Source organism: Gymnoscopelus microlampas (genome assembly GCF_963454915.1).
Source record: "Gymnoscopelus microlampas genome assembly, chromosome: 15".
NCBI classification, from domain to species: Eukaryota; Metazoa; Chordata; class Actinopteri; order Myctophiformes; family Myctophidae; genus Gymnoscopelus; species Gymnoscopelus microlampas.
The window spans coordinates 7,718,607-7,744,656 of NC_139952.1; the positions used below are offsets into that span (position 1 = coordinate 7,718,607).

Below are 26,050 nucleotides of genomic sequence, written 5' to 3' on the forward strand. Positions count from 1 at the left end.
GTGTAATCCCGTAGATACAGAAATGAAATTAAATGAAAGGTGATTTCCCGGTAAGGCACTTTCCTGTTTTTTGAATTATAGCAGTATAGCAACTCCACTTTGCCCACCCAGATGGGACCAAACATATTCTGGGTCTTGCCCCATGAACAAAGAGTGAAACACTTCCAATGGAGACAGTTTCATAAGCTAATATGGTTCTTAAACAGACCAGGCTCTGGTCCCATTAACTGTCATCTTGGGACCCTTTAGTTTGTATTAATTTGATAGACTGACAATTTCATTATTATTATTAATATTAATATTATTATTATTACATATAACAAATGCTTGCTGCTGTAATTAAAATGTCCATGCTGATTTCTCTTTGCAGCTATACCTCCCCTACATACAGTACGTCTGACTTGGAACCTGCAAGGCAGGAGGAAGAGAGGAAGGCCTAGAGCCCCACCTGGAGAAGAACCACAGAGCAGGAGGCGCAAGGATTGTCATGGCAACAACTGGAGCAGAGGGCATAAGACCGAAGGGGGTGGAGGAGTTTCATCAATGGCCTATGTTCCTCAGGGAATTCAAAGGCCTAAATATAGCTACGTCTAACGTGACGTGAGGTCAAACACAGAGAGATGTGAGCTCCTCAGCATTCACTGACCACAGTCTGAAGAAGACACTTCTCTGGCTGACATCACTTCAACACATTGATACAGGTACCTTTTCTGTTGTTATCTACACAGTTTATAGCAACGATTGATTGAATACTTTATTAACAGTTTCCAAAAAAGGGTCAGTGGTACGATTATACAAATGGTGCTAAAAGGACAACACAAACAAGAGGGCTTGCTATGGGAGTATAGAGCTATTGAGCACTTTTTTATCATAAATATATCACTCACACTCTAGTAAGACCTATTGTTATGGGTTTATATTTTTTCTCTTTTCCCTACATTTAGAAAATATGTATTTTAAAAGATTTTCACAAAACATTGTAAAATAAATCTCGATCAAAACTTTTAAAAGATAAACAAAATTTCCATCAATAAACAAAAATCTAATAAATCCCATGAATAAAAAAAAGAAACATGTTAAGAAGTATAGAAAATTGCAGATCTACAAGCTCACAACGTATCATGATGTGATACGTTGTGAGCTTGTAGATCTGCTATTTTCACTTTGGATCACAAGCTAAATTTTAACAAAAAAAAATCACCTCCTGCACAAACAGATGTAACTGTATAAGATAATTAAGAAATCATAACAAAGCACATACCTTTGTTTTCTTATTTTATGTTTTAGGATGATGGAGATGATGATCACAACTGCTGATCACAACTGCTATTACAATAAAGAGATGGATCTGTCTGTTGTAAACGGCTCTTTCTGGGAGGACAATGAGGAGTACAGGGATAAACACACTGAAGGTGACGAGGATGAACTCTACACATCCCTCAAGATCGTGTCCCTCACCATTTACAGCCTGGTCTTTGTGCTCGGCGTGCTGGGGAACGGTGTTGTCATCTGGGTGACAGGCTTCAAAATGAAGAAAACCATCAACACTGTTTGGTATCTCAACCTCGCTGTGGCCAACTTCCTCTTCACAACTTCTCTGCCCCTGAGAATCACAAAAACAGCTATAGATTACCACTGGCCCTTTGGCAAATCTATGTGCAAACTGAACCCTGCTGTTCTCTATGTGAACATGTATGTCAGCCTCTTCATTCTGATGGTCATCAGTGTTGACAGATGTGTTTGTGTGGTGTGGCCAGTGTGGGCCAAGAACCACCGCAGTGTCAGAAAGGTGTTTTGTGTGAGTCTGGGTGTCTGGGTTATGGCCTTAGCTCTCAGCTCCCCTTACTTCATCTTTATGGACACAGTGCCCTCCTTCCGTGATAAGGACATCATCTGGTGCGTTTACAGAATAATTTCACTCAATCAGGTTGCGGCCCTGATCATCACTCGCTTCCTCATGGGATTCGTGGTCCCTTTCACCGTCATCGTCTCCTGCTATTCTGTCATCATCTACCGGCGCAGGAGAAATCGCTCGCTGGCCAGCCACTCAGGTCGCCCCTTCAAAATCATAGCAGCTGTTATCACCACATTTTTTATGTGCTGGGCCCCCTTTCACATCATGCAACTAATTGTGTTGGTAAATATCTTGGTGGGATATCACAGTGAAACGGTGGATAACGTGTACGTCATTGGGTTTTCCATAGCATTCTGCCTGGCATTTCTCAACAGCTGCCTGAACCCGCTGTTGTACGTGTTCATGGGTCAGGATTTCAAGGATGTATTTCGCAGGTCTATCCTGAAAGTGTTGGAGAAAGCCTTTAATGAAGAGCTGCCTCAGACCAACACTTCCACAAACCCAGGGACCACCAGTCATAGCAAAGAGAATTCCTTTTCTAAGGCACAGGTGTAGGCAGTGGTGGACGAAGTACTGAACCCTTACTTGAGTCAAAGTATAGATACTGCAGATCAAATATTACTCCCCTACAAGTGAAAAGTTGCTCAGTTAAATTTGTACTTGAGTTAAAGTTCTGGAGTTCATACTTTAAAAAATACTTAAGTATTTCAAAGCACAAATTACAAAGTACATTTTCTTTACAATATCAATTAAATTGATATTGAAATTTAGACATTTTTCAAAAAACATCCTAAGATTTTCAATAAATCGATTTGAGGCATTTTGTTCCTGTTGCTAAATTAGACCTGCTGGTGGCGCTATAACAGGCCAATGTGAAAGGGGTGGCATTTCTTCCTCAGCCTAGTGGGAATGTGCGTGTAAAATTTCACGTAAATCGCAAGCTGAGAACGTGTGAGCACGTTTTAGCAGTCATCTGCATGACAACACATTATCACAAGGATGTAAGCATAGCACAGCTACTCTACCACTTCTAGGCAGATATTTAACATCTTTCTATTCTACTCCAGTAGCCACTCCTAGCCTCCAGTAGTAGTGTATAAGAACAGGCAATTGTTTTGGTTTATTTTTGTCTTCTTCTCCTACTTAAAAAAGTAAAGACGAATGTCACAGTTATGGAATGAAAACCTTAAAACGCTGGCATATCAACTGAATATAAATAATATAGGTATTGTTGATAAGGCTTATGCCTTTAGAATGATATGATTGCAGCACACCACTGAGTGGCGCTGTTTGACTGTGAAATGTGTGGTTTTTATAGATGTTTCTGGACATCCACTGACCAACTTCCAACTTGCCACAGATGATTGTGACTTAGTTATAGCGGAGTATGAGAAAAATGGACACAGACTTAGAAAAGCTCCCTATAGGTACAATGTAGCTACAATGTAAAAACACCAAGATAAACTATTTCATAACTACAGTGTTAGTTTTATCACTTTGTTTTTTATTGTCTCCATATTAAATCACAAACCAAAAAATAAAAAAGGCTAGATGGATATAATGTTCGGTGCCTCACACGCACACGCACACGCACACGCACACACACACACACACACACACACACACACACACACACACACACATACGCGCGCACACACACAAGCGCACACACACAAGCGCGTGCACACACACACACACACACACACACACACACACACACACACACACACACACACACACACACACACACACACAGCACACCGCAAGAGCTATAAGGCAGTAGTTCTACTGTACAAGTGATGATTAAAGCAGTTATGCAAGGGAAGGGATAATTGACGGCCAGCCAGGTCATTGTTGAGAAATAAAACCCGACAGGGGGATTAGGCACCGAAGCGTAGCTTATTACACGGTTACTTAATAAATGAATTAATACATTTTCCCAAAAAATATACCCTATACAATATGTCATGGTATATAGAACAGTGGGGGGGGGGGAGATTTTCTTAAATGGCTAAGAACTACGGTGAAAAAATACAAAAAGGAATCTCCTTTAATGCAGAAGAAAACACAAAAATGATGCTAATCAACAGTACACAGTCCAATAAGTTCTTTAGACATTTAGAGACATTTAGAAAATAAAACAATGTTACCAGAAATGTAGCCAGCCAACCCTAATGTTCCAGTAACCAAAATATGTACCTATACACCATACAGTAAACCAGGAGTTTTCAACTGATTGTGAACCAGGGACCACCGCACTGACTAAGAATCAACCTGGGGACCACTGTTGTGTTGGGTGGGGATATGGACTAAGATAAGTGGTCTAGACTACTAGTGGTCCATGGCATAATTAGGCCTGCAGGTGGTCCATGGGAAAATGTTCTAAAATGTAAATACATAACAAAAAAATACCTTTGTTAAATGTATTAAAATAATATTGAATAAGTCCATTAATGTAAGAAAACATTTGAATTAATAGGTGTGGTGTGGGAGAAAAAGCTTACAATTAAATAATGACTGTTAAGGGCTTGATTTAGTTTGTTATACTGATTTATATCTTATGTATGAGTGAGCAGACAAATGCGATTATATGGGCACATTTCCTAATAATGATGACTCAATCAGGCAATCCGGTACACTTCCCCTTCTTGAGATTTTCTGTGGAATTTCTTGACCTCCGACTTCCCAGTAACTGACAACATTGGCACATCATCATAGGTCACCTCAGGTCATTTAGTGTACTGTTCCGTGGAATAAAATATCCACTTTTACTTTCTTACATAACTAGATGCATGGTCAGGGACCACATGCAATACCTTCACGGACCACCAGTGGTCCACGGACCACCTGTTGAAAACCCCTCCAGTAAACCACTGTTTCTCAACAGCTGGTCTGGGGACCACCAGGGGTTCAAATGGACACTTACAGGTCTGTAACTTAAAGAGTATTCAAATGGAACCAAATGGATCCTTATTGGTCCATGTCCGGACGGCTGCACCCCATTACTGACACGGCCCTAGGTAGACAACCCAGAGATCTGCACTCCAAGGAGCGCACTTTTCTAGTATTTATAGGCATTATAAATATGATCACCAATTTTGTAGTTACAAGTAAATAGCTAATAATGTTTTATCATCATCATATTCCTGCCAAATACAAAATCAATGGCCAAAACAAACAAACATTTAAAATAGGTTTTGTGACTGTGCATGATTACAAAAAACTCTAAGTTCAACATATTCTTTTGGATATTTTTCATCATCATTTCGATCTTGGAGAATGAGGGGGAAAAGCTGTTTACAATTGTGCTCTTTAAAATCTATTAAAATATAACCCTATACCTGTGCCTCAGAAACATTATTATCTTTGCTATGACTGGTGATCCCTGCGTTTGTGGAAGTGTTGGTCTGAGGCAGCTCTTCAGTGAAGACTTTCTCCATCACTTTCAGGATAGAATTGCGGAATACATCCTTGAATTCCTGACCCATGAAAACGTACAACAGCGGGTTCAGGCAGCTGTTGAGAAATGCCAGGCAGACAGCTATGGGAAACCCAATGTTGACCACATTATCCAGTGTTTCACTGTGCTCTTTGAAATTCACCAACATAATCTGTCCTATGATGTGATAAGGCACCCAGCACAGGAACAAGGTGGTGATAACAGCTGCTATGATTTTGAAGGGGCGACCTGAATGGCTGTCCAGCGAGCGATACCCCCTGAGTCGGTAGATGATGACAGAATAGCAGGAGACGATGACGGTGAAAGGGACCACGAATCCCATGACGAACTGAGTGTTGATCATGGCCCCAAGTCGAAACTTCCACAACTGAAACTCTGCGGATGTACTGTAGTCATCTGTGAGTGCATAGTTGTCGAAGCAGATGGTGATGTCCTTATCACGGAATGAGGGCCGTGTGGTCTTAAAAATGAAGTAAGGTGAGCTGAAAACTAAGGCCAGTACCCAGACACCCAGACTCACACAAGATGCTTTTTTGACACTGCGATGTTTCTGGGCCCACACGGGCCACACCACACATACACATCTGTCAACACTGATGAGCATCAGAATGTAGACGCTGGCAAACATGTTCGTGAGGAGAACGATATAGTTCAGTTTGCACATGAATTTGCCAAAAGGCCAGTGGAAGTCCAGAGCTGTTTCTGTCATGGTCAGGGGCAGGAATGCTGTAACGAGAAAGTCGGCCACAGCGAGGTTGAGATACCAAACAGCGTTGATGGTTTTCTTCATTTTGAAGCCTGTCACCCAGATGACAACACCGTTCCCCAACACGCCGAGCACAAAGACCAGGCTGAAAATGACGAGTGACACGATCTTGAGGGATTTTTCCATCGCCATCGTCCTAAAACAACAAAACAAAGGGAGGCCATAACCATTTATAATGGCCTAAATAATGTTGATGAATCATTTCACCACATCAATATTTACAACTCTTAATTAAAGATAAGTGATATATTTATGTTAAAGTAAGTGTTAAATAGCTGGGTCATTCCTAGTATTCAGTGCCATTTGTGTCCCCATGATGTAATACAGCATATCTTGTGTAAAATAAGCAATAAAACAAATTCCAAAAAGCTTATCTTATACTTTTAAAGTCTCTCTACCATAGAACACAATGTACCTCAGGGTGAATTAAAATAATTACTTTATTTGAGTAGAGGTAAGCTAAAATGCCATGTCCCCAATCATGTTTACTCAGCTTCAGTTACAAATATGTAATAACATTCAAACAAAATAAAAACATTGTCATTGTTATTATAATATTAGTTCTAATGTTACTCACCAAATGGTATTAGTTGTGATAAATGTATTTTTAATGCTTAACATCTTGAAATCAATGTGTGTCCCTGTGTTGACTGTCCCCCCTGTTACATTGATGCAAATCCACCTGTACCCTGTCCCCTGACTATTCCTCTAGTCACATGACATCAGAAAGTAGCATATATTTTGATAGGAAACCTTATACCAGAAGAAGTATAAGTATCACTATTGAATTTGCCTTTTTATCAATGTTTTAGGTTGTATTACTGATGTGGTAAAGCATAACATGTCCACCCTGTTATGCTTAACTATAGAGGAAAATTGATACTTTCATTATTCTGAAAATATGGTTCATACATATATAAAAGTCCTTACTCAGTGTCCACAATGTGCTACCATTACCTATGTGCTATTATTACATGAGGAGTAATGGCCATCTTTAGCATAAAATGTTGCCCCCTGTTATTGTCCAAAAACATAACAGGGTGGACACATTGTTACATTGGGTGGACAAAAAGAGTTAATTATTAATGGAAAGGATCTTTGCATTCTTTGTTCAGATTAATGTTTATAATAATTGTATAAGCTTAATTGAATTTAATCAAATGTTTTAGGTTTTTCCTTGCTTATTGGTTTAATGTCCACCCTGTTATGTACTGTCCACCCTGTTATCCGTCCACCCTGTTACAGTGCAGTGTTTTTCCGTCACAATTCAATGAACTCAACAAATAGTATGCATATTATTTTGGTAATATGCAGGGAAGCGATTGGTAACACGATTAAAAGATTGAAATTACATTATGCCTTAATAAAAATATGTCCTTTATAAGATAATAATTGTTTATAATTACTTTGATAAAAACTACATTAGCATGGCAAAGGAAGGGACATCTGATCTCTTTGAAAATGTAAACATTATAATAATTATGCATTGAAAACACTATTTAATAGATATACATGTCCTGCAACAAGGGGGACATTTGTCCCACTTCATGTGATGAATTTTGTCATAATTATTAGGGAATAATTAATTAAGCTGGACAAATATGTTTTTCTGACAGCTGAACATGCCGTCTTTCAGAAAAATGTTAAAATCCTGTAAAATTGTATTACTCTTTGAAGAAAGTTACTAGGCTGAAATGGCACCGAATAGTAGGAATGACCCAGCTCTATATTACAATAGCAATCATACAAAAAGAAAAAATATACATACCTGTATTCAATGTGTTGAAGTTATGTCAGCCAGAGAAGTGTCTTCTTTAAACTGTGGTCAGTGAATGCTGAGGAGCTTACATCTCTATGAAGGTCTGATGAAATGTCTGACGTCACGTCAGACGTATGCAAGGGAAGGCTTGGAAGACTACTCAACATGCACACAGAAATCATCCTCGGAATTACAGCAGCACCCATTAGTTCTTTATTAAAAATAATAATAATAATAATAATAAATAACCCTAACCGAAAATAAATAATACAAGTAACAATACGTAACAATAACTAACGGTTTTTCATTCTGTTGGAGGAAACCGATGACAAAAACATAAAAGAGAGAAGTATGTCAATTTTACCATCAACTTCCTTTTGTGTTCCTTAAGTAGATCATATCACGTGTACAAAAAAAGTGACAAAATAATCATCAGTATCAGTAGTAACACGAAATAATGAATTAAATAATGAATAAAATGTAACTAAGAAGGAATGATTTCAAATGTCTCAACAAGGTGAAGGTCCGGAGGGCACTTGCCTGGAGTGTCTTTTCTGGGATGAAGAGAGTGTGGAAATCTGACATGGGAGAAGACTTCAAGAGGTGGGTGTTTGTGGCTACAGTAGAATGTGCAGTACAACCACAACTAATGACATCAGTACAATGAGTTTGTTAACCGGCGCTGTGAGACTAAAGATATACAATATCTTCTACTATAATGTTTCTGTTACTTGGGATGGGAAATGTATTCGTTATCAGCAACAACTATGCAGCAAGGGTGAATATAGGGAACTTAAAGGTAGGGTAAGTGATTTGCGTTGGTTAAAATAATTGTCAAATAGCTCTATATTCTGATAGTACTCATTGCTATAGGGTGTTTGTTTAGTATTAGGAGTCTCCTTGTCTCTCCACCTCTTTATTAAACAGAAAATGCATTTTCGTTTCAGTTTCAGTTTCATTTCCAATTTTATCCAACCAGGACAGAGAACTCAATCAGGATACAGATTAAACAAGTGAAATTGGAAGTGATGACACTAAGAAATGAGCAGACAAAATTGGAACTGGAACACTATATAAATTAAGCTTAAAAATGAGTACTTTCTCCTGATTGGCTGAGATTTTGACTACCGAAAAATGTATTTTCTGTTTATTAAAGAGCTGGAGAGACAGGGAGACATCTGTTACTGAAAAAACACTCTATAGCAATGATTACTATCAGAATATAGTATTTTAACCTTTTAACAAAATACTTTTTGTTTTAACCAAAAAATATCACTTACCCTACCTTTAAGGGGTTAAATACTTTTTGTTAACCCCTCCTCAAGTAACTTGTTTTTTTGCTTACCTGCCAAGTTACTTGGTACTGTAAGACACTTTGTGACAAACCACAAATCATTTAACTTCAGAGAAAAAGAAGGAACTGAAATCTCTGCCACATATAGACGTATAAGTGTAGGCCGCAAATGAAACAGGACACAGGATCAACTGCTGTCAGCAATATGTATTTTAAGTATTTGTCTCGTCAACAACATGCACCGTGATGGTGAAAGAGGGGAACTTGAAAAGACACTTTCAGACAAACCACAGATCATTTGACTACATTTGTCCAGCCAAAAGTGAACTGAGAAAAATAAATAAGGAAATGAAATCTCAACCATACATGGAAACGGATTATGTTATCAGTATCTGGAAGGTGCTGTAAGGGATATGTTTTTGTTTAATTCTTCATTATAAAAAAAAAGAGATCAGTTTCAGAGTTAATAATATTCCATATAATTATTCCATATTATTGTAACCTGTCTATATTTCAGTGGTTCTCAAAGTGGGGTCCGGGATCCCCTGGGGTCCTTGAGGCTTTCCAGGTGGTCCCCAATGTGAAAGAAAAACCCATTTTGGAACATTTTTGAAACATTTTAAAAATACAAATACGATAGCTCAGGCAAGCACAGCAGGCAGTGTACACCCCATTAACAAAAATTCAAATGCATCTTATGCCCTTGAAGGCTTCAATGTTAATGCAATAACTCTGTGTATGCTCTGCTTCTGGGGGGTTAGTGATCTCAGATTCTGTGTTATGCTTGCACGGATAATCTGTAGTATCATAGGAGCAGAGCCACAACACCAAACTGAATGCAATAGCATTGCAATAAATGGTAAATGGTTAGCCGTAAACACTGCATTCTCTCTGTTCAATAAAATCTATTGTTAAAAAGTTAAAGCTCTACATTCTGCTAGTAACTAAAAATGAAATAACTTCAACTGAAACTTGGGCCTGTCTGATCACTGTGACCTTAAACCGGGTTTATCCCTAATCCAGGTTTCATGAAATAGACCCCAGCAGGACAGGTGAGGAGGCAAACAGCAGGACATACACATGCAGGTACACACAGTAATATCAATTTAGGTCTGGCAGTGTGTATGTATGTAGCGTGAGACCACATAAATATAGGCTACAGGCTGATTACTGAAGTGGCCACAGGTGAGCAGTAGTCAGGGAGCTGATGAGCTGATGAGGTAGTGGAGACAGGTGTGTAACTGGGAATGAGGTGAGATTGCAATGTGGGAGTGGTCGGCGTACAAAGACAGAAAGCAGGCAGAGACACAGATAGGTGTAGACACAGAATGTGACAGATACTTCACGTCTTTCTTCTCTACAGGGAGAAGTGTAGAAGCCTACACTCAATTAGACTACTCCAGTATGTAGGCCTACGTATAAGAACAGGGAGATTTTGACATTGTTCTGCCACTTCAAAAAGTAAAGACAAATGGCACAGTTATGGAATGAAAGCCTTAAAACACAGAATATTATGAAGGATATAGGTCAATGACTTGTTGAAAAGGCTTACTTATTCCTTTAGAATGACATGGTTGCAGGACACCACTGAGTGGTGCTGTTGGACTGTGAGATGAAGGTTTTATAGATGTTTCTGGACATCTGCTGGTGCGACCACTTTCACACTCGCCACAGACGGTCCTGAGTATACTGTAGGTGGATTATGAGACAAATGGGCCCTTCGGCACAGACTTAGAAAAGCACCCCATACCATGTAGGCTAATGACTTTATTGTCTTCATATTAAATAGACCGTCTCAGAAACCTCAAAGATAAATGCTGGATATAATGATGTTTGGTGTCTCACATGCCCGCACGCAGGCACACACACACACACACACACACACACACACACACACACACACACACACACACACACACACACACACACACACACACACACACACACACACACACACACACAAACACACAGAGAAGAATAAGCTGGACGGTTGCCAACCGTCCCTTGAAATATGGAATCGGCCCTTATTTGGAAACTAAAAGACTTGTCTCTTATTGAACAGATAAGGGACACACTTTATTCCTTATTTTTTGGGGAACCAATCAATGACACACACAGAGTTCAGTGACAGATCAAAAATGACAGATCTACAACGTGTTGCATTGAGAGCTTGTAGATCTATTTCTGGCTAATGTTCCCCGTAGAATGTGGATGCTGGGACCCCAATAGACACTGTAAAATACTATGTGTAAATTTTACTCTGAGAGTGTACACTCTCAGAATTACAGTCCCGTAAGGGTCCATTAGGACCCCTGGTGGACCCCGGACCCTACGTTGAGAACCAGTGAAGTAAACCCAACCTGTAATAGAACAGGATCACATTCACCAGGTGTCAGATGAATATTTAATCATAATAATAATAATGATAAGGGTAATAATAATAATAGTTATTATTATTGTCATTATTATTATAAAATCTCAGATCGATATAACGCTTTTCTAAGTACTCAAACTCATTTTAGGGAGGAGTGGGGTTGAATAGAATCAACTTTTTTAAGGAAGAAAACACTATTATATTCCAAAATGAAAGTTCATGTTAATAAGTGATCATGATAACAGCCAATCAGAATCATCTTTATTGTCACATCACAGGTTTACAGGTGTACAGAAGTGGCTGAAATTATTTTCTTCATACAAGCTCCAACAAAATCGTTTTCATTCTATTCATGCTACTCTTACTGCATGTTCAATGATACATGTTCTTAAAGGATTGGGATGTCAAAGTAGCCTACCCATTTTGTGAAATGGCCATTGTGTCTATATTATAATATCATGTGAAATATTTTCTATTGTCCACATTGTAATGTGTACATAATATGTGCAAGAAAATCACGTTTTTGCGACAAACAGTGACATCCTGTGGGTTAAAGTGACTACACCATGAATGTTAACTTTTTCTTCTTTTTTGTGTGTTTTTGGTCTCCCCTACCTCTCTTCTATCCCAAAAAATACCCCAGTTTGAGCACTCTGGCTTTCACAGCATATCTGGGGTTTTATGTAAATTGGTCTCAAAACAGGTCAACCTGATTTGCCCCCGAAAGTGACGTCACTAGCAGTACAATCCCTCCCGTTTTTCAGTTCCAACATAAAAATAAAAATAAAATAATGTGTTAAATATGTTTTTTAAATTAATGGTGTAGATCCTTTAAGTGAAATTGTTCTGTGTTGTTCAGAGGTCCCTCAATTGTGTGATTACAATTTGGGCTAGATCGGACAATGTGATCGTGATTATGTTAGCGATTTTTGTGAATTTTGTGAATTTTGGACATGATCTGTAGGCTACCGAAAAGTGTGTTTTTGAAGAAAAATCTTGTTAGGCAGAAATGAACGTGTCCTATGGGCAGTTGTTTCATTATCCCAGGAATCCAGGGAATATACACTTTTGATTCTACTCATACCTGTGCCTCAGACAAGGCAATCTCTTGATTGGTGGTCCCTGGATTTGTGGAAGTGTTGGTCTGAGACAGCTCTTCAGTGAAGGCTTTCTCCATCACTTTCAGGATAGACTTGCGAAATACATCCTTGAAATCCTGACCCATGAACACGTACAACAGCGGGTTCAGGCAGCTGTTGAGAGATGCCAGGCAGAGTGCTATGGGTAACCCAATGTTGATCACATTATACACCATTTCACTGTAATTTCCCATCAAGATATTCACCAACTGAATCTGATCTATGATGTGAATGGGGGCCCAGCAAAGGAAAAAAGTGGTGATAACAGCTGCTATGATTTTGAAGGGGCGACCTGAGTGGCTGGCCAAGGAGCGATTCCTCCTCAGCCGGTAGATGATGACAGAATAGCAGGAGACGATGACGGTGAAAGGGACCACGAATCCCATGAGGAAGCGAGTGTTGATCATGGCCCCACGTCGAAACGTCCACAACTGCATCACTGTGGATGTACTGTAGTCTTCGGTCAGTACAAAGTTGTCGAAGCACATGGTAATGTTCTCATCATGGAAGGTAAATGTGTCATAAGAGATGAAGTAAGGGGAGCTGAGAGCCAAGGCCAGAACCCAGACACCCAGAATCACACAAGACGCCTTTCTGACACTGCGGTGTTTCTGGGCCCACACTGGCCACACCACACATACACATCTGTCAACACTGATGACCATCAGAATGTAGACGCTGGCAAACAAGTTCAGGAAGAGAACGGTATAGTTCAGTTTGCACATGAATTTACCAAAAAGCCAGTGGCCGTCCATAGCTGTTGTTGTGATTCTCAGGGGCAGAGAAGCTGTGAAGAGGAAGTCGGCCACAGCGAGGTTGAGATACCAAACGGTGTTGATGGTTTTCTTCATTTTGAAGCCCGTCACCCAGATGACAACTCCGTTCCCCAACACACCGAGCACAAAGACCAGGCTGAGAATGGTGAGGAACACTATCTTGGGGGATTTGTTGAGTTCATCCATGTAACCTTGATTATCTTCATACTCGTAATATTCATACTCAAAGTAAGAGTCATTTCTCTCTTTATTGTGATAGACAGCAGTTGTGGTCATAATCTCCATCTTCCTAAAAACCTAAAATAACAAAACAAAGGGAGGTTACATGCTTTGTTTTATCACACGTAGGGCTAAGTAAGACTCCATAACCCTTTACAACGGCCTACATAATGTTGATGAATAATTTCACCACATACATTTTTACAACTCTTAAAGGTAGGGTAAGTGATATTTTTTGGTTAAAACAAAAAGTATTTTGTTAAAAGGTTAAAGCACTATATTCTGATAGTAATCATTGCTATAGAGTGTTTGTTCAGTAACAGGAGTCTCCCCGTCTCTCCAGCTCTTTAATAAACAGAAAATACATTTTCCGGTAGGTGTCAAAATCTCAGCCAATCAGGAGAAAGTACCCATTTTTAAGCTTCATTTTAATAGTGTTCCAGTTCCAATTTGCCTGCTTATTTCTTAGTGTCATCACTTCCAATTTCACTTGTTTAATCTATATCCCGATTGAGTTCTCTATCCTGATTGAATAAAATTGGAAATGAAACTGAAAGGAAAATGCATTTTCTGTTTTATAAAGAGCTGGAGAGACAAGGAGACTCCTTTTACTGAACAAACACAATGAGTACTATCAGAATATAGAACTATTTAACACTTATTTTAACCAAAGACGTCTACTCAGGCTTTTGTGAGCACCCCAGACGGTTTTTAAGTTACTTGATTCAGTATTTAGATATTTTATATTATTTTGACCCTTATTCAGACCCTTCCTATACAAACCCTGATCAAATTAATATCAAATATCTAAATACTGAATCAAGCAACTTCAAAACTGTCTGGGGTGCTCACAAAAGCCTGAGTAGACATAAAAAAAAAAATAGATACCTGTTTCAATGTGTTGAAGTGATGTGAGCCAGAGAAGTGTCTTCTTCAAACTGTGGTCAGTGACTGCTGAGCTCTTATTTATGAAGGTCTGATTAAATAAATACAAAGAAATGACCCTCTAAAGAAGTGACCGCACACTCCTCAGATAAAGGATGACTTGCACATTGCGTTCCGCTTATGCTTCCTCATAGCACTTGTCTGGATAAAAATGTGTCATTTTCTTACCATGTATATTGTCTTTGCCTGCCTGCCAGTTACTTGGTAAGACACTTTGGGTGCGTTCGGAAATAGGGGAAATACAGCACTGAGCGCACTGGCCAATACAAACTAACTTCACCAGAAGCCATATACGTATACATTTACTGTAAATGCTATATACTACGTAATATGTAATATTTTTGTGGTCCAGAAACGTCATTGAACCTTTCTGGACAAATGTACAGTCACAACGTTTCCTCTGGGGATTGGGTTGCAGCTAGTATGTATCAGTGGTGGAAAGTAACTACAGTATGTGAATGTACTCAAGTTCTCTACTTGAGTACACTTTTTTTTTTCCTTCTTCTGTTTCACCTTGCTGGAGTATTTCTAATTGTCTATACTTTTACTTCTACTCCACTACATCTCAGAGGCAAATATTGTACTTTTACTCCTCTACAATTATTTGAAAACTTTTTTTATTATGATTTTATTAATGATTTTTATTCTTATTACAAAACATATTAACCACTTCAGCCCTATATACTTAGGCTATTTGAAAAAACAACAAATTAATTATAATTGTTAAAAATATGAGCACTTCTTCTAGCAATGGTATGTATTTGCCTCATCAGCAACAACCTGCACCATGATGGTGAAAAAAGGGGGAGGCATGCGTTAATCCGACAGACCTTTTCTCCGACTATGTGGCATCCGCGTGCGGTTAGGGTTAGGGTGCGGGTTTGGTTCGGGTTTACTGTTTAATGTCTGTCGGACTAACGTATTGCACCCGAAAAAAGGTAACTTGGAAAGACATGACAAACCAGAAAGCATTTGACAAGACTTCACCAGAAGAGAAAAACGCTGACGTTGACAGACATTTCAGACAAACCACAAATCATTACTACATTTTTCCAGCCAACAGTGAACTGAGAACAAGAATAAGAAAGCATATCACACATATATCTTTTATTTTTGTCCTGTATTGAAAAGGTTTTGGGAGACAGTGCAGGTAAATATTACAAATACATTGTGCTTAAAGAAACCGATCCACAGACTGATCACCTCCATGTGCATAAACTAACATACTTTTAAGATGGTCAACATTTCTGTTATAAATCTTTTTTTTTGAGAGGTCTCATGTAATATTCTAATATTTTTAGATTAGGATTTGTTTTATTTTCATGAGCTGTATTCTATAACCATCAAGGTCAAAACAAAAAAAGGTTTTAAATATTTCGATGTATTATTTTAAATATGTGCTATGAATCTAGAATATATGAAAGTTTCACTTTTTGAATTATATTACGGAAGAAGATTTATTTTTCCACGATATACACAGGATTTTTGAGAAGGATCTGTATACAACATTAATTCATTCATTCATTCATTCGTTTCATTCATCCATTCATTTATTTAGGAAAATATATACGTACATGTGGTTTACAAGTCACTTTTGTTTTTGCCCCGCCACATCACTCACCATGTTCCTCTTTTACCACGGATTTGAACCCGATTTCCTGCAAGTGCTGACCATCAGGTCAAAATTTATGTCAGAACCTGTGTCTAGGTGAGACATGACCTTTGGCACAATCTAAATCTCTCAATAGAAGAGCAGGGAGACAAACTGCAACCGCCCACATTGTGTAAGTTATATTGTATTAACATACTCCACTCTAAAAAGTTACATAGTGGGGCATTAATGTAATTAGTGAAAAGAATAAAATTCAGATCAACGGTCAACTATACACAGCGAAGAAAAAGTTAAAAAAGTTAAACAAAACACACATGGCATCAATGAGTCCCTTTTAAAAGCGTCAACGGACTGTGGCGCTCTCAGATGGTCAGGGAGGGCATTCCACAGCCGAGGAGCAGCTGAGCAGAAGGCCCGGTCCTCCATGGTGCGGAGCTTCGTCTTGTGGGGTTTGAGTGTGTTTGATTTTCCTGAGCCGGTGGAGGTCGGGGGTTCAAGGAGTTCCTTAAGACAGGAGGGGGCATTGCTGTGGATGCACTGATGGGTAAGGAGGGAGACCATGTACTCTATCCTAAAGGAGACGGGAAGAGAGTGTATAGCAAATGGAGTATGGGAGTGATATGTTCATATTTCCGCACTCTCATCAGGATCCTAGCCTAGTCTTCTACTGTTGGTCAGTGGGAGCTAACCAGTACAACCAATTTCCATGAGGTCGGTCATGGTTTGAGTTGTTTGCTCATGTGCACCTCGACGTTTGACTTTACCAGCTGGTGCAAGGATTTCAACTGGCAACCTTCTATACACGTCTTGGTTATGAAAAACGGTTTCCTAAGCAAAATGCACAACCACAACTAATGACATCACTAGAATACATTTGTTAACGGACGCTGTGAGACAAAAAAATGTACAATATATTTTATTTGCTATAATGTTTCTGTCATGTGGAATGGGAAATGTATTCGTTATCAGCAACAACTATGCAGCAATGGTGAATTTTGCTTACCTGCCAAGTTACTTGGTACTGTAACACACTTTGTGACAAACCACAAATCATTTCAGAGGAAAAGAATAATAAGGAACTGAAATCTCTGCCACATATAGACGTACGTATAAGTGTAGGCCGCAAATGAAAAAGGACACAGGATCAACTGCTGTCAGCAATATGTATTTTAAGTATTTGTCTCGTCAGCAACATGCACAGTGATGGTGAGACTGGAACTTGAAAAGACACTTTCAGACAAACCACAGATCATTTGACTACATTTGTCCAGCCAAAAGTGAACTGAGAAAAATAAATAAATAAATAAAATCTCAACCATTCATGGAAACGGGTTATCAGTATCTTGAAGGTGCTGTAAGTGATATGTTTTTGTTTAAATCTTCATTGTAAAAAAAAAGGTCAGTTTCAGAGTTAATAATATCCTCCTATAATTTGACAAACCTCTGTGGTCGAGTGTGTGTGTGTGTGTGTGTGTGTGTGTGTGTGTGTGTGTGTGTGTGTGTGTGTGTGTGTGTTGGCGACGAGGGACGGGTGTTTGTGTGTGTTCTGTGCCTCCACGGCGCGGCGACGGGATGTCCGTGTGTGTACACAATACAGAGTACAAACTCACTTTCCATTCCTGATAAACTGTCTGTTCACAGCGCATAAGCCAAACTGCACACTTTGGGTGTTCATATCCCCCTACGGGTATGGTCTAGTTCCATAATTATACCATATTATTGTAACCTGTCTATATTTCAGTGGTTCTCAAAGTGGGGTCCGGTACCCCCTGGGGTCCTTGAGGGTTTTCCAGGTGGTCCCCAATGTGAAAAAAAACACACATTTTGGAATATTTTTGAAACATTTGAAAAACACAAATATTGTATGGGGGTCGCTGGCACAAAATTATTTTCAGATGGGGGTCCGTGGCCAAATACATATCAATCAATTTGGGATTGCCATGAAAATTCTTGAGAACCACTACTTTCAGCTGTCAGGGTAGAGACATGAGCAAAATTCATCAAGCGCAGCAATAGCTCAGGTAGGCACAGCAGGCAGGATGTTTACACGCCATAAAACATTTTTTTAAATGCATATTATGCCCTTGAAGGCTTCAATGTTAAAGGGGCTACACCATGAATTTCATTTTTTTTTTAGGTTTTTTGTATTTTTTGGGCTCCCCAGTGTCTCTTGTACCCAAATTTTTTTTTTTTTTTAACATTCAGTCATTCATGCTCATTTCATGGATTTCCTGAATGGGCGTGTCTGAACAGGCCATTTCAGAATGGCAGGGCAAGTGATGTCACTTGCCCTGATTTTGCATTGATGATGGCCAGACAGAATTGCTCAGTAGCTCCCCCCTGCCCAATAGGACGTTTTGGTATTGCAGCTGAAAAAGCTTGGAATGACAGACAGTCAGATTGTGAGAAAAAATATCTGGATGTTTTTTTAGGCTTACAACCTGTTTAAAACGTATTAGGGGGCAATATTTATATATAATATTTTTTTTTTTAATTCATGGTGTAGCCCCTTTAATGCAATGACTCTGTGTATTATGCTCTGCTTCTTGGGGTTAGTGATCTCAGATTCGGTGTCATGCTTGCACGGATAATCTGTAGTATCATAGGAGCAGAGCCACAACACCAAACTGAATGCAATACCATTGCAATAAAATGGTTAATGGTTACCGTAATCCTGACCAAAGTGTCTAACTGAATTATTGATTTGTGTCTGATTGTCCCTGGCAGTAAACGCTGCATTCTCTGTTCAATAAAATCTATTGTTAAAAAGTTAAAGCTCTATATTCTACTAGTAACTAAAAATGAGATAACTTTGATGCCATTTTCTAGGTTTCATAAAGACAAGACTTTCCACTAGAGTGTGAACACATACTGTAGTTTTAGCAGTTTTAGCTTGACTTTGTGACTTTGTCATAAAAGCACAGCTATTCTACCACTTCTAGGCAGATACTATAACGGTGCACGTCAGGTGAGAGGACCCAGAGGCAGAACAAGGCAGGCAGGCAGGTCAAATCCAGTATTTATTAAACAGTGAACACACAACAGATTTACATCAGTGAGGAGGCGCACAGCAGGACATATACATGCAGGTACACACAGTATCATCAACTTCTAACAGTAAGTGTGTGTGTGTGTGTGTGTGTGTGTGTGTGTGTGTGTAGAGTGAGACCACTATAGCCTACAGGCTGATTACTGAAGTGGGCACAGGTGAGCAGTAGTCAGGGAGCTGATGAGCTGATGAGGTAGTGGAGACAGGTGTGTAACTGGGAATGAAGCGATATTGCAATGTGGGAGTGGCCGGAGTAGAAAGACAGAAAGCAGGCAGAGACAAGTTAGACAACTCCAGTATGTACGTATAAGAACAGGGAGATTTTGTCATTGTTCTGCCACTTAAAAAAGTAAACACAAATGTCACGGTTATGGAATGAAAGCCTTAAAACACCGAATATTATGAAGGATATAGGTCAGTGACTTGTTGAAAAGGCTTACTTATTCCTTTAGAATGACATGGTTGCAGGACACCACTGAGTGGTGCTGTTGGACTGTGAGATGAAGGTTTTATAGATGTTTCTGGACATCTGCTGGTGCGACCAATTTCAAACTCACCACAGACGGTTCTGTTGTAGAGTTATGACTTAGTTATGAGTATAGGTGGATTATGAGACAAATGGGCCCCTGGGCACAGACTTAGAAAAGCAATCCATACCATGTAGGCTAATGACTTTATTGTCTTCATATTAAATAAACAGAAACCTCAAAGATAAATGCTGGATATAATGATGTTTGGTGTCTCACACGCACGCACGCAGGCACACACACACACACACACACACACACACACACACACACACACACACACACACACACACACACACACACACACACACACACACACACACACACACACACACACACAGATAAGGGACACACTTTATTCCGTAATTTTTTGGTAACCAATCAATGACACACATCTTTCAAGTTCAAACAGCTCATATACATATCCTATAATGCAGGTTGTCAATAACTGGACCTGAGTTGTCAAAAATGACAGATCTACAACGTGTTGCATTGCGAGCTTGTAGATCTATTTCTGGCAAATGATCCCCATAGAATGTGGATGCTGGGACCCCAATAGACACTGTAAAATACTATGTGTACATTTTACTCTGAGTGTGAGAGTGCACACTCTCAGAATTACAGTCCCGTATGGGTCCATTAGGACCTCTGGTGGTCCCCGGACCCTACGTTGAGAACCAGTGAAGTAGCCTAAACCCAACCTGTAATAGAACAGGATCACATTCACCAGGTATTATTGTCATTATTATTATAAAATCTTAGATGGATATAACGCTTTTCTAGGTACTCAAACTCATTTTAGGGGAAAGTGGGGTTGAAAATAATCAAATTGTTTAAGGAAGAAAACACTATTATATCCCAAAATGAATGTTCATGTTAATAAGTTATTGGTCATGATAACACTCAATCATCTTTATTGTCACATCACAGGTTTACAGGTGTAAAGGAGTGGATGAAATGATTTTCTTAATACAAGCTCCAACAAAAACATTTTTATTCTAGTGTTTGCTACTTTTAAGGCATGTTCGGTGCTAAATGTTCTTAATGCATTTGGATGTCAAAGTAGCCTACACATTTTTTGACATGGGCATTGCGTCTATATTATAACATCATGTGAAACATTTTCCATTGTCCACACTGTAATTTGTACATAATATGGGCAAGAAAATCATGTTTTTCCGAACAAACAATGACATCCTGTGGGTTTAAGTGAAGTTGATGTGTTGTTCAGAGGCCCCTCAATGTGTGATTACAATTAGGGCTAGATCGGACAATGTGATTGTGATTTTTGTAGCAATTTGTGTGAGTTTTGGACAAAATCTGAAGGTTAGCGAAAAGTATGTTTTTTAAGAAAAATCAAGTTATCCAATAATCCAGGGAAAGTACACTTTTGATTCTGTGCCTCAGGCAAAGCAGTCTCTTGACTGGTGGTCCCTGGGTTTGTGGAAGTGTTGGTCTCAGGCAGCTCTTCAGAGAAGGCTTTCTCCAACACTTTCAAAATAGAATTGCGAGCTACATCCTTGAAATCCTGACCCATGAACACATACAACACTGGGTTCAGGCAGCTGTTGATAACTGCCAGGCTGGAAGCTAAGGGTAACCCAATGTTGACCACATTTTGTATTATTTCTTTGTTTATCTCCTCTATGAGATTCACAAAAATAATTTGTTCCATGATGTGAAAGGGGACCCAGCACAGGAAAAATGCAGTGATAACAGCGGCTATGATTTTGAAGGGGCGACCTGAGTGGCTGGCCAGTGAGCGATTCCTTCTGAGCCGGTAGATGATGACAGAATAGCAGAAGACGATGACGGTGAAAGGGACCACGAATCCCATGAGGAAGCGAGTGATGATCATGGCCCCACGTCGAAACTTCCACAACTGCCACACTGCAGGTGTGTAGTCAACAGTGAGTACAAAGTTGTCGAGGCACCCAATGATGTCCTTATCACGAAATGAGGGCCGTACGTCCTTAAAGATGAAGTAAGGGGAGCTGAAAACTAAGGCCAGAACCCAGACACACAGACTCACACAAGATGCTTTTCTGACACTGCGGTGGTTCTGGGCCCACACTGGCCACACCACACATACATATCTGTCAACACTGATGACCATCAGAATGTAGACGCTGGCAAACGTGTTCATGAGGAGAGTGATAATGTTCAGTTTGCACAATAATTCTCCAAAAGGCCAGCGGTAGTCCAGAGCTCTTTCTGTGATGGTCAGGGGCAGGAACGCTGCAACGAGGAAGTCGGCGACAGCGAGGTTGAGATACCAAACAGTGTTGATGGTTTTCTTCATTTTGAAGCCCGTCACCCAGATGACAACACCGTTCCCCAACACGCCGAGTACAAAGACCAGGCTGAAAATGACGAGGGACACGACCTTGAGGGATTTGTAGAGTTCATCCTCATAGAAAGAGCCGTTTCCACCAGACACCATGGTTTCATTGTGATGGACAGCAGGCATGTTCATAATCTCCATTGTCCTGAAAAGTACAATAACAAAACAAAGGTGCATGCCTTGTTTCATCACACCATTTCTCAATTGTCTTAATTTCATCCTACATATGGCTCAGTAAGAATCCATAAGCATTTGTCACTGTCGGGCAGAAACCAGCTATCTCCATCTGTCAACTCTTTTATTGTATAATAAATCTTTGCTATTGAACAACCTATACGTCTGTGTGTGGGTTTTACAAATATTGAACCAATGAAAAGTATCAAAAAAGCACTTCTGACTAAACCTCCTAACTCCATTGGATCCTCAAACTGTCGGGAAAAAAACACCTATTCTCCAACTTGTGGAGATAGGTGGTTTGTCCCCCATTGATTAGAATGACAAAGTCAGACGGAAAAAAACTATCTCCACATTAATGGTCAGAAACCTTCTAACTCCACTTGAGCTTTATTTTGGTAAAGTGACGATAATATAAGGACACATTCAAGTATCTGAGAATCTATAAAGTCACCGTACCAACTTTGACAAGGCAGTATTGAGGTTTTTTCTTTTTTCATTTCCTGAAAAGTTAATATTTTGGACATAGCCACAGTTTTTTTTTGGACAGTTTCTGCCTGACAGCAGAGATTTATAATGTCCTAAATACAATTGATGAATAATTTCACACATCGACACATGTATAACCCTTAATTATAGGGTAAGCGACATATATGTTAAAATAAGTGTTCTATATTCCCATAATCAATGGTCTTAAACTGTCTAGATAAATAAAAAAAGAAGAATAGATACCTGTTTCAATGTGTTGAAGTGATGTCAGCCAGAGAAGTGTCTTCTTCAAACTGTGGTCAGTGAATGCTGAGGAGATCTTATCTCTATGAAGGTCTGATGACATGTCTGACCTTGCTGTAGCCTACTGCACAAGATTATGACACTCATGGCAGTTTTTTCATTCTGTGGGGGGAAACTGATTACAAACAGATAAAAGAGAGAAGTATAACTCTGTTACACAAGCTGTCAATTTGATCATCAATGTCCTGTTTAAATGTGTTGTCCAGTAGATCATATCACGTGACGTGGACAAAAAGTGTCAATATAATTATCCAAGCAATTACACAAGATAATGAATAAAATGTAACTAAGGTGTACAAAATAATGCATGCTTGAGAATGTCTCACATGAAAAGGAAAAAGACCAAAAAAAAACAATGTTTAAGTGGATTGACTGGATTCTCATAATAACATCTTTGAGCTTTCATTTTATTCATGTGACAGCCATGATGGGGCAGGCGACAGAGACAAGCTACAGTTGGACTCCAGCCAAGGTTCTTATGGTGAGACAAAAAAGTATGAGATCCTCGCGGGCGTCCTACAGGGTGACATCCTGGCCCCCTTCCTGTTTATTGGACCTATGGACCATGCCCTGAGACATGCACATAATCAGTGGCAGGGAGGAAACACTGGGGTTGACGCTGGTAGAGGAAGACTAAGGGCTCGTACACACTGTAGAATATTTGCTCTGATTATGCTGTCGGTGACCTTTTTTGGCGCTCGCCGACAAAACCCCCCGATCTGACGCAAGCTTTGATCGCCAAGGTTTTGCTCGCTGTGTGTGAAAGGCTCGGGCCGCGATAATAGTGCTCGGCGATGCCTTTCCAGGTTTGATATTTGGCTCTGTCGCTGACTGGAAATCATACAGTATTCATGGAGTTCTGATCACTCTGCGAGAAGATCCGTGCCAAAGCCAATGAAAGCACAGTATAGGGAGGGTCGCTGCGTGCAGAGAGACAGAGAGAGAGAGAGAGGGGGAGAGAGAGAGGGGGAGAGGGAGAGAGAGACTCTGCTTGCTGTAACCGAGTAGGGGAAATGATATTCTCCTCTGATTGAATGTAGACACTTTCATATGTTGAAGCACGGCGCAGGATTTTGTGGGGCCTTTTCCCGACCACAATGATATATGACAGCCGATTTCAAGAATGAGTAGTGTAGTGTGAAATGCTTAACGATCAGATGACTCCCCGATCACTTTAAAAGTCCTACAGTGTGTACCTGTCCGAAGCGAGTACAGCCCATCACGTTTACCGACCTCGACTATGCAGATGACATTGACCTGGTCTCGGACACAGTAGAGAAAGGAATAGAGCTACTGACAGTGCAAATTTAGTGCAGGAAAATCGGCCTCAAGATCAATGCCAAGAAGTGAGGAGGACGCATACCACTGATGTTGATACACTGGGGCGCGACAGCGGAGCTAACAACGCTGCAAAGCTCAAGATGACGCTAGACAATTCACACAAAGGCTCTGGCCATGCCTGAGCACTTGGGTAATAAACCGTTTTTCCATCTATTGATTTCACTGATGGTAATTCTATACAGTATTATGAATAAAATCCTCCCTATTTCTGTGGACTTGTTTCATTCGATGGCCTTGCTGCCCTGGCATTTAGCCTTTGTGCACCAAAGACCACGATCATGGCCTCTGCCCCTGCCCTGTGTGCATGATATTTTTATACAACTAGATTCTGACAAGTCTGACAGGAAAAGATGTGCTGTGATTGGCCAGTAGTCACTTTGAGTGGCAGTTGGGGCAAACGCTCACCCCAAAACATGATTTACGATTCTGTGCGTATCGGTACATAACTCAGACAGCACTGCGTCGGCTCAAGCAAACTTCGCAACGTTCGGCACGGCGACTCGCTCGCTTTAGCTCGCTCGGCGGTGCCTCTCGTGGCTCGAGTTCGCTTGAGACTGCGCCCCTCCGTCGCAGTCAAAAATGATACTTTATCGGGCAAAAATAATTGGCTGCGGTCGTTGGAAAAAGACTGTCGGCAGCTAGATTCGATCACGGGAGGTTGGGGTTGGACGTCCAACCATTCTCTCTGTTCAGTGTGTGTTGGTACAGAGACCTGCATAGATGACGCAGAGAGACAGGAAGTTGTTTGCAAGGCACAGTTATTTCTCATCACTGAACATGATGTACAGTACAGCCTCTGCTGTGACCACATTCTCTGCTCTAGTGCCGTTCTCTCAACTTACAAAATTAATTAAATTATGAATGAACAACCTAGTAAGCTCTATTTATATAGCTTACAGTGAAGCTTATAGTGAAAATAGCTTATCTACAAGCTCACAGCAGGTTTTATATATATATATATATATATATATATATATATATATATATATATATATATATATATATTCTCTTAAATTATGTCGGGAAAATATATTTCAAAACATCAAAGTGTTGACTGTTAAACCATGTAACCTCCCACAGTTTTTTTTTTTTTAGACGTCTGAGTTGACATCTGACGGAGTCTGACCTTAGGATATAGATACCTGTACAGTATTTCAATCAGAAACACTCACGTCAAAGTAGATTTAACCATTTATTGCAACAAATGGAATACAGTTAAGCTTGGCGTTAAAGCTCAGCTCTTGGGAGATATTCCCTGAATTTAGTCGAAGCAGCCTGCTAAGCATATATTCAGGGAATGCTAAGCAAATCCCCCATAGGGATACAATGTCAACAATAAGCAGTACATTGACATATTAGTTTGAAATAGCAGATATACATGATAATCCCAAGTATTTGAGCCTATACCAGACTCTAATCAAAAGGTGGAGGCTGGGGTGGAGGAGGAGCTAGCAGAATGCATTGGTCAGCAACCAAGTCCAAGACGGAAATAGCAAGAGTCGCATTCTCCGGTTTATTTCCCGTTTCTGCGTGACGTAGGTGGACGCCTTTTTAGGAGACAGGAAGCAGCTTGGAGTCTATTGATTCCAATGGAAGAGTGAAAGTGAACACAGCTTCTGAACCA

General features: G+C 39.9%; 4 protein-coding genes across 4 annotated transcripts; 1 reads left to right on the forward strand and 3 right to left on the reverse strand.

Moving 5' to 3' along the window:
• Positions 1–1,291: 1,291 nt before the first annotated feature.
• Positions 1,292–2,410, forward strand: LOC311061619 (chemerin-like receptor 1; the record flags this gene model as incomplete). Its single annotated transcript, XM_084080312.1, has 1 exon — positions 1,292–2,410. One exon carries the CDS (start codon positions 1,292–1,294, stop codon positions 2,408–2,410), a length of 1,119 nt encoding a protein of 372 aa, XP_083936438.1.
• A 2,075-nt stretch (positions 2,411–4,485) lies between these two features.
• Positions 4,486–7,900, reverse strand: LOC311061575 (C3a anaphylatoxin chemotactic receptor-like). The gene is made up of 2 exons (XM_084080260.1): positions 7,850–7,900; positions 4,486–6,217 (listed from the first exon to the last, which is right to left on the reverse strand). Exon 2 carries the CDS (start codon positions 6,211–6,213, stop codon positions 5,191–5,193), a length of 1,023 nt encoding a protein of 340 aa, XP_083936386.1. The 5' UTR covers positions 6,214–6,217; positions 7,850–7,900; the 3' UTR covers positions 4,486–5,190.
• A 3,912-nt stretch (positions 7,901–11,812) lies between these two features.
• On the reverse strand, positions 11,813–13,708 carry LOC311061620 (chemerin-like receptor 1; the record flags this gene model as incomplete). Its single annotated transcript, XM_084080313.1, has 1 exon — positions 11,813–13,708. The coding sequence occupies one exon, from the start codon at positions 13,706–13,708 to the stop codon at positions 12,587–12,589; it is 1,122 nt and encodes a 373-aa protein (XP_083936439.1). The 3' UTR covers positions 11,813–12,586.
• Positions 13,709–15,629: 1,921 nt separating this feature from the next.
• LOC311061621 (chemerin-like receptor 1) lies at positions 15,630–22,260 on the reverse strand (the record flags this gene model as incomplete). The annotated part of the gene is made up of 3 exons (XM_084080314.1): positions 15,630–15,654; positions 16,552–16,770; positions 21,164–22,260. The coding sequence occupies 3 exons, from the start codon at positions 22,258–22,260 to the stop codon at positions 15,630–15,632; spliced, it is 1,341 nt and encodes a 446-aa protein (XP_083936440.1).
• Between the last annotated feature and the right edge of the window lie 3,790 nt (positions 22,261–26,050).

What these genes read in the sequence shown, in the direction of transcription:
- LOC311061575 (XM_084080260.1), bottom strand. Translation starts at nt 6,213, where the DNA reads ATGGCGATGGAAAAATCCCTCAAGATCGTGTCACTCGTCATTTTCAGC.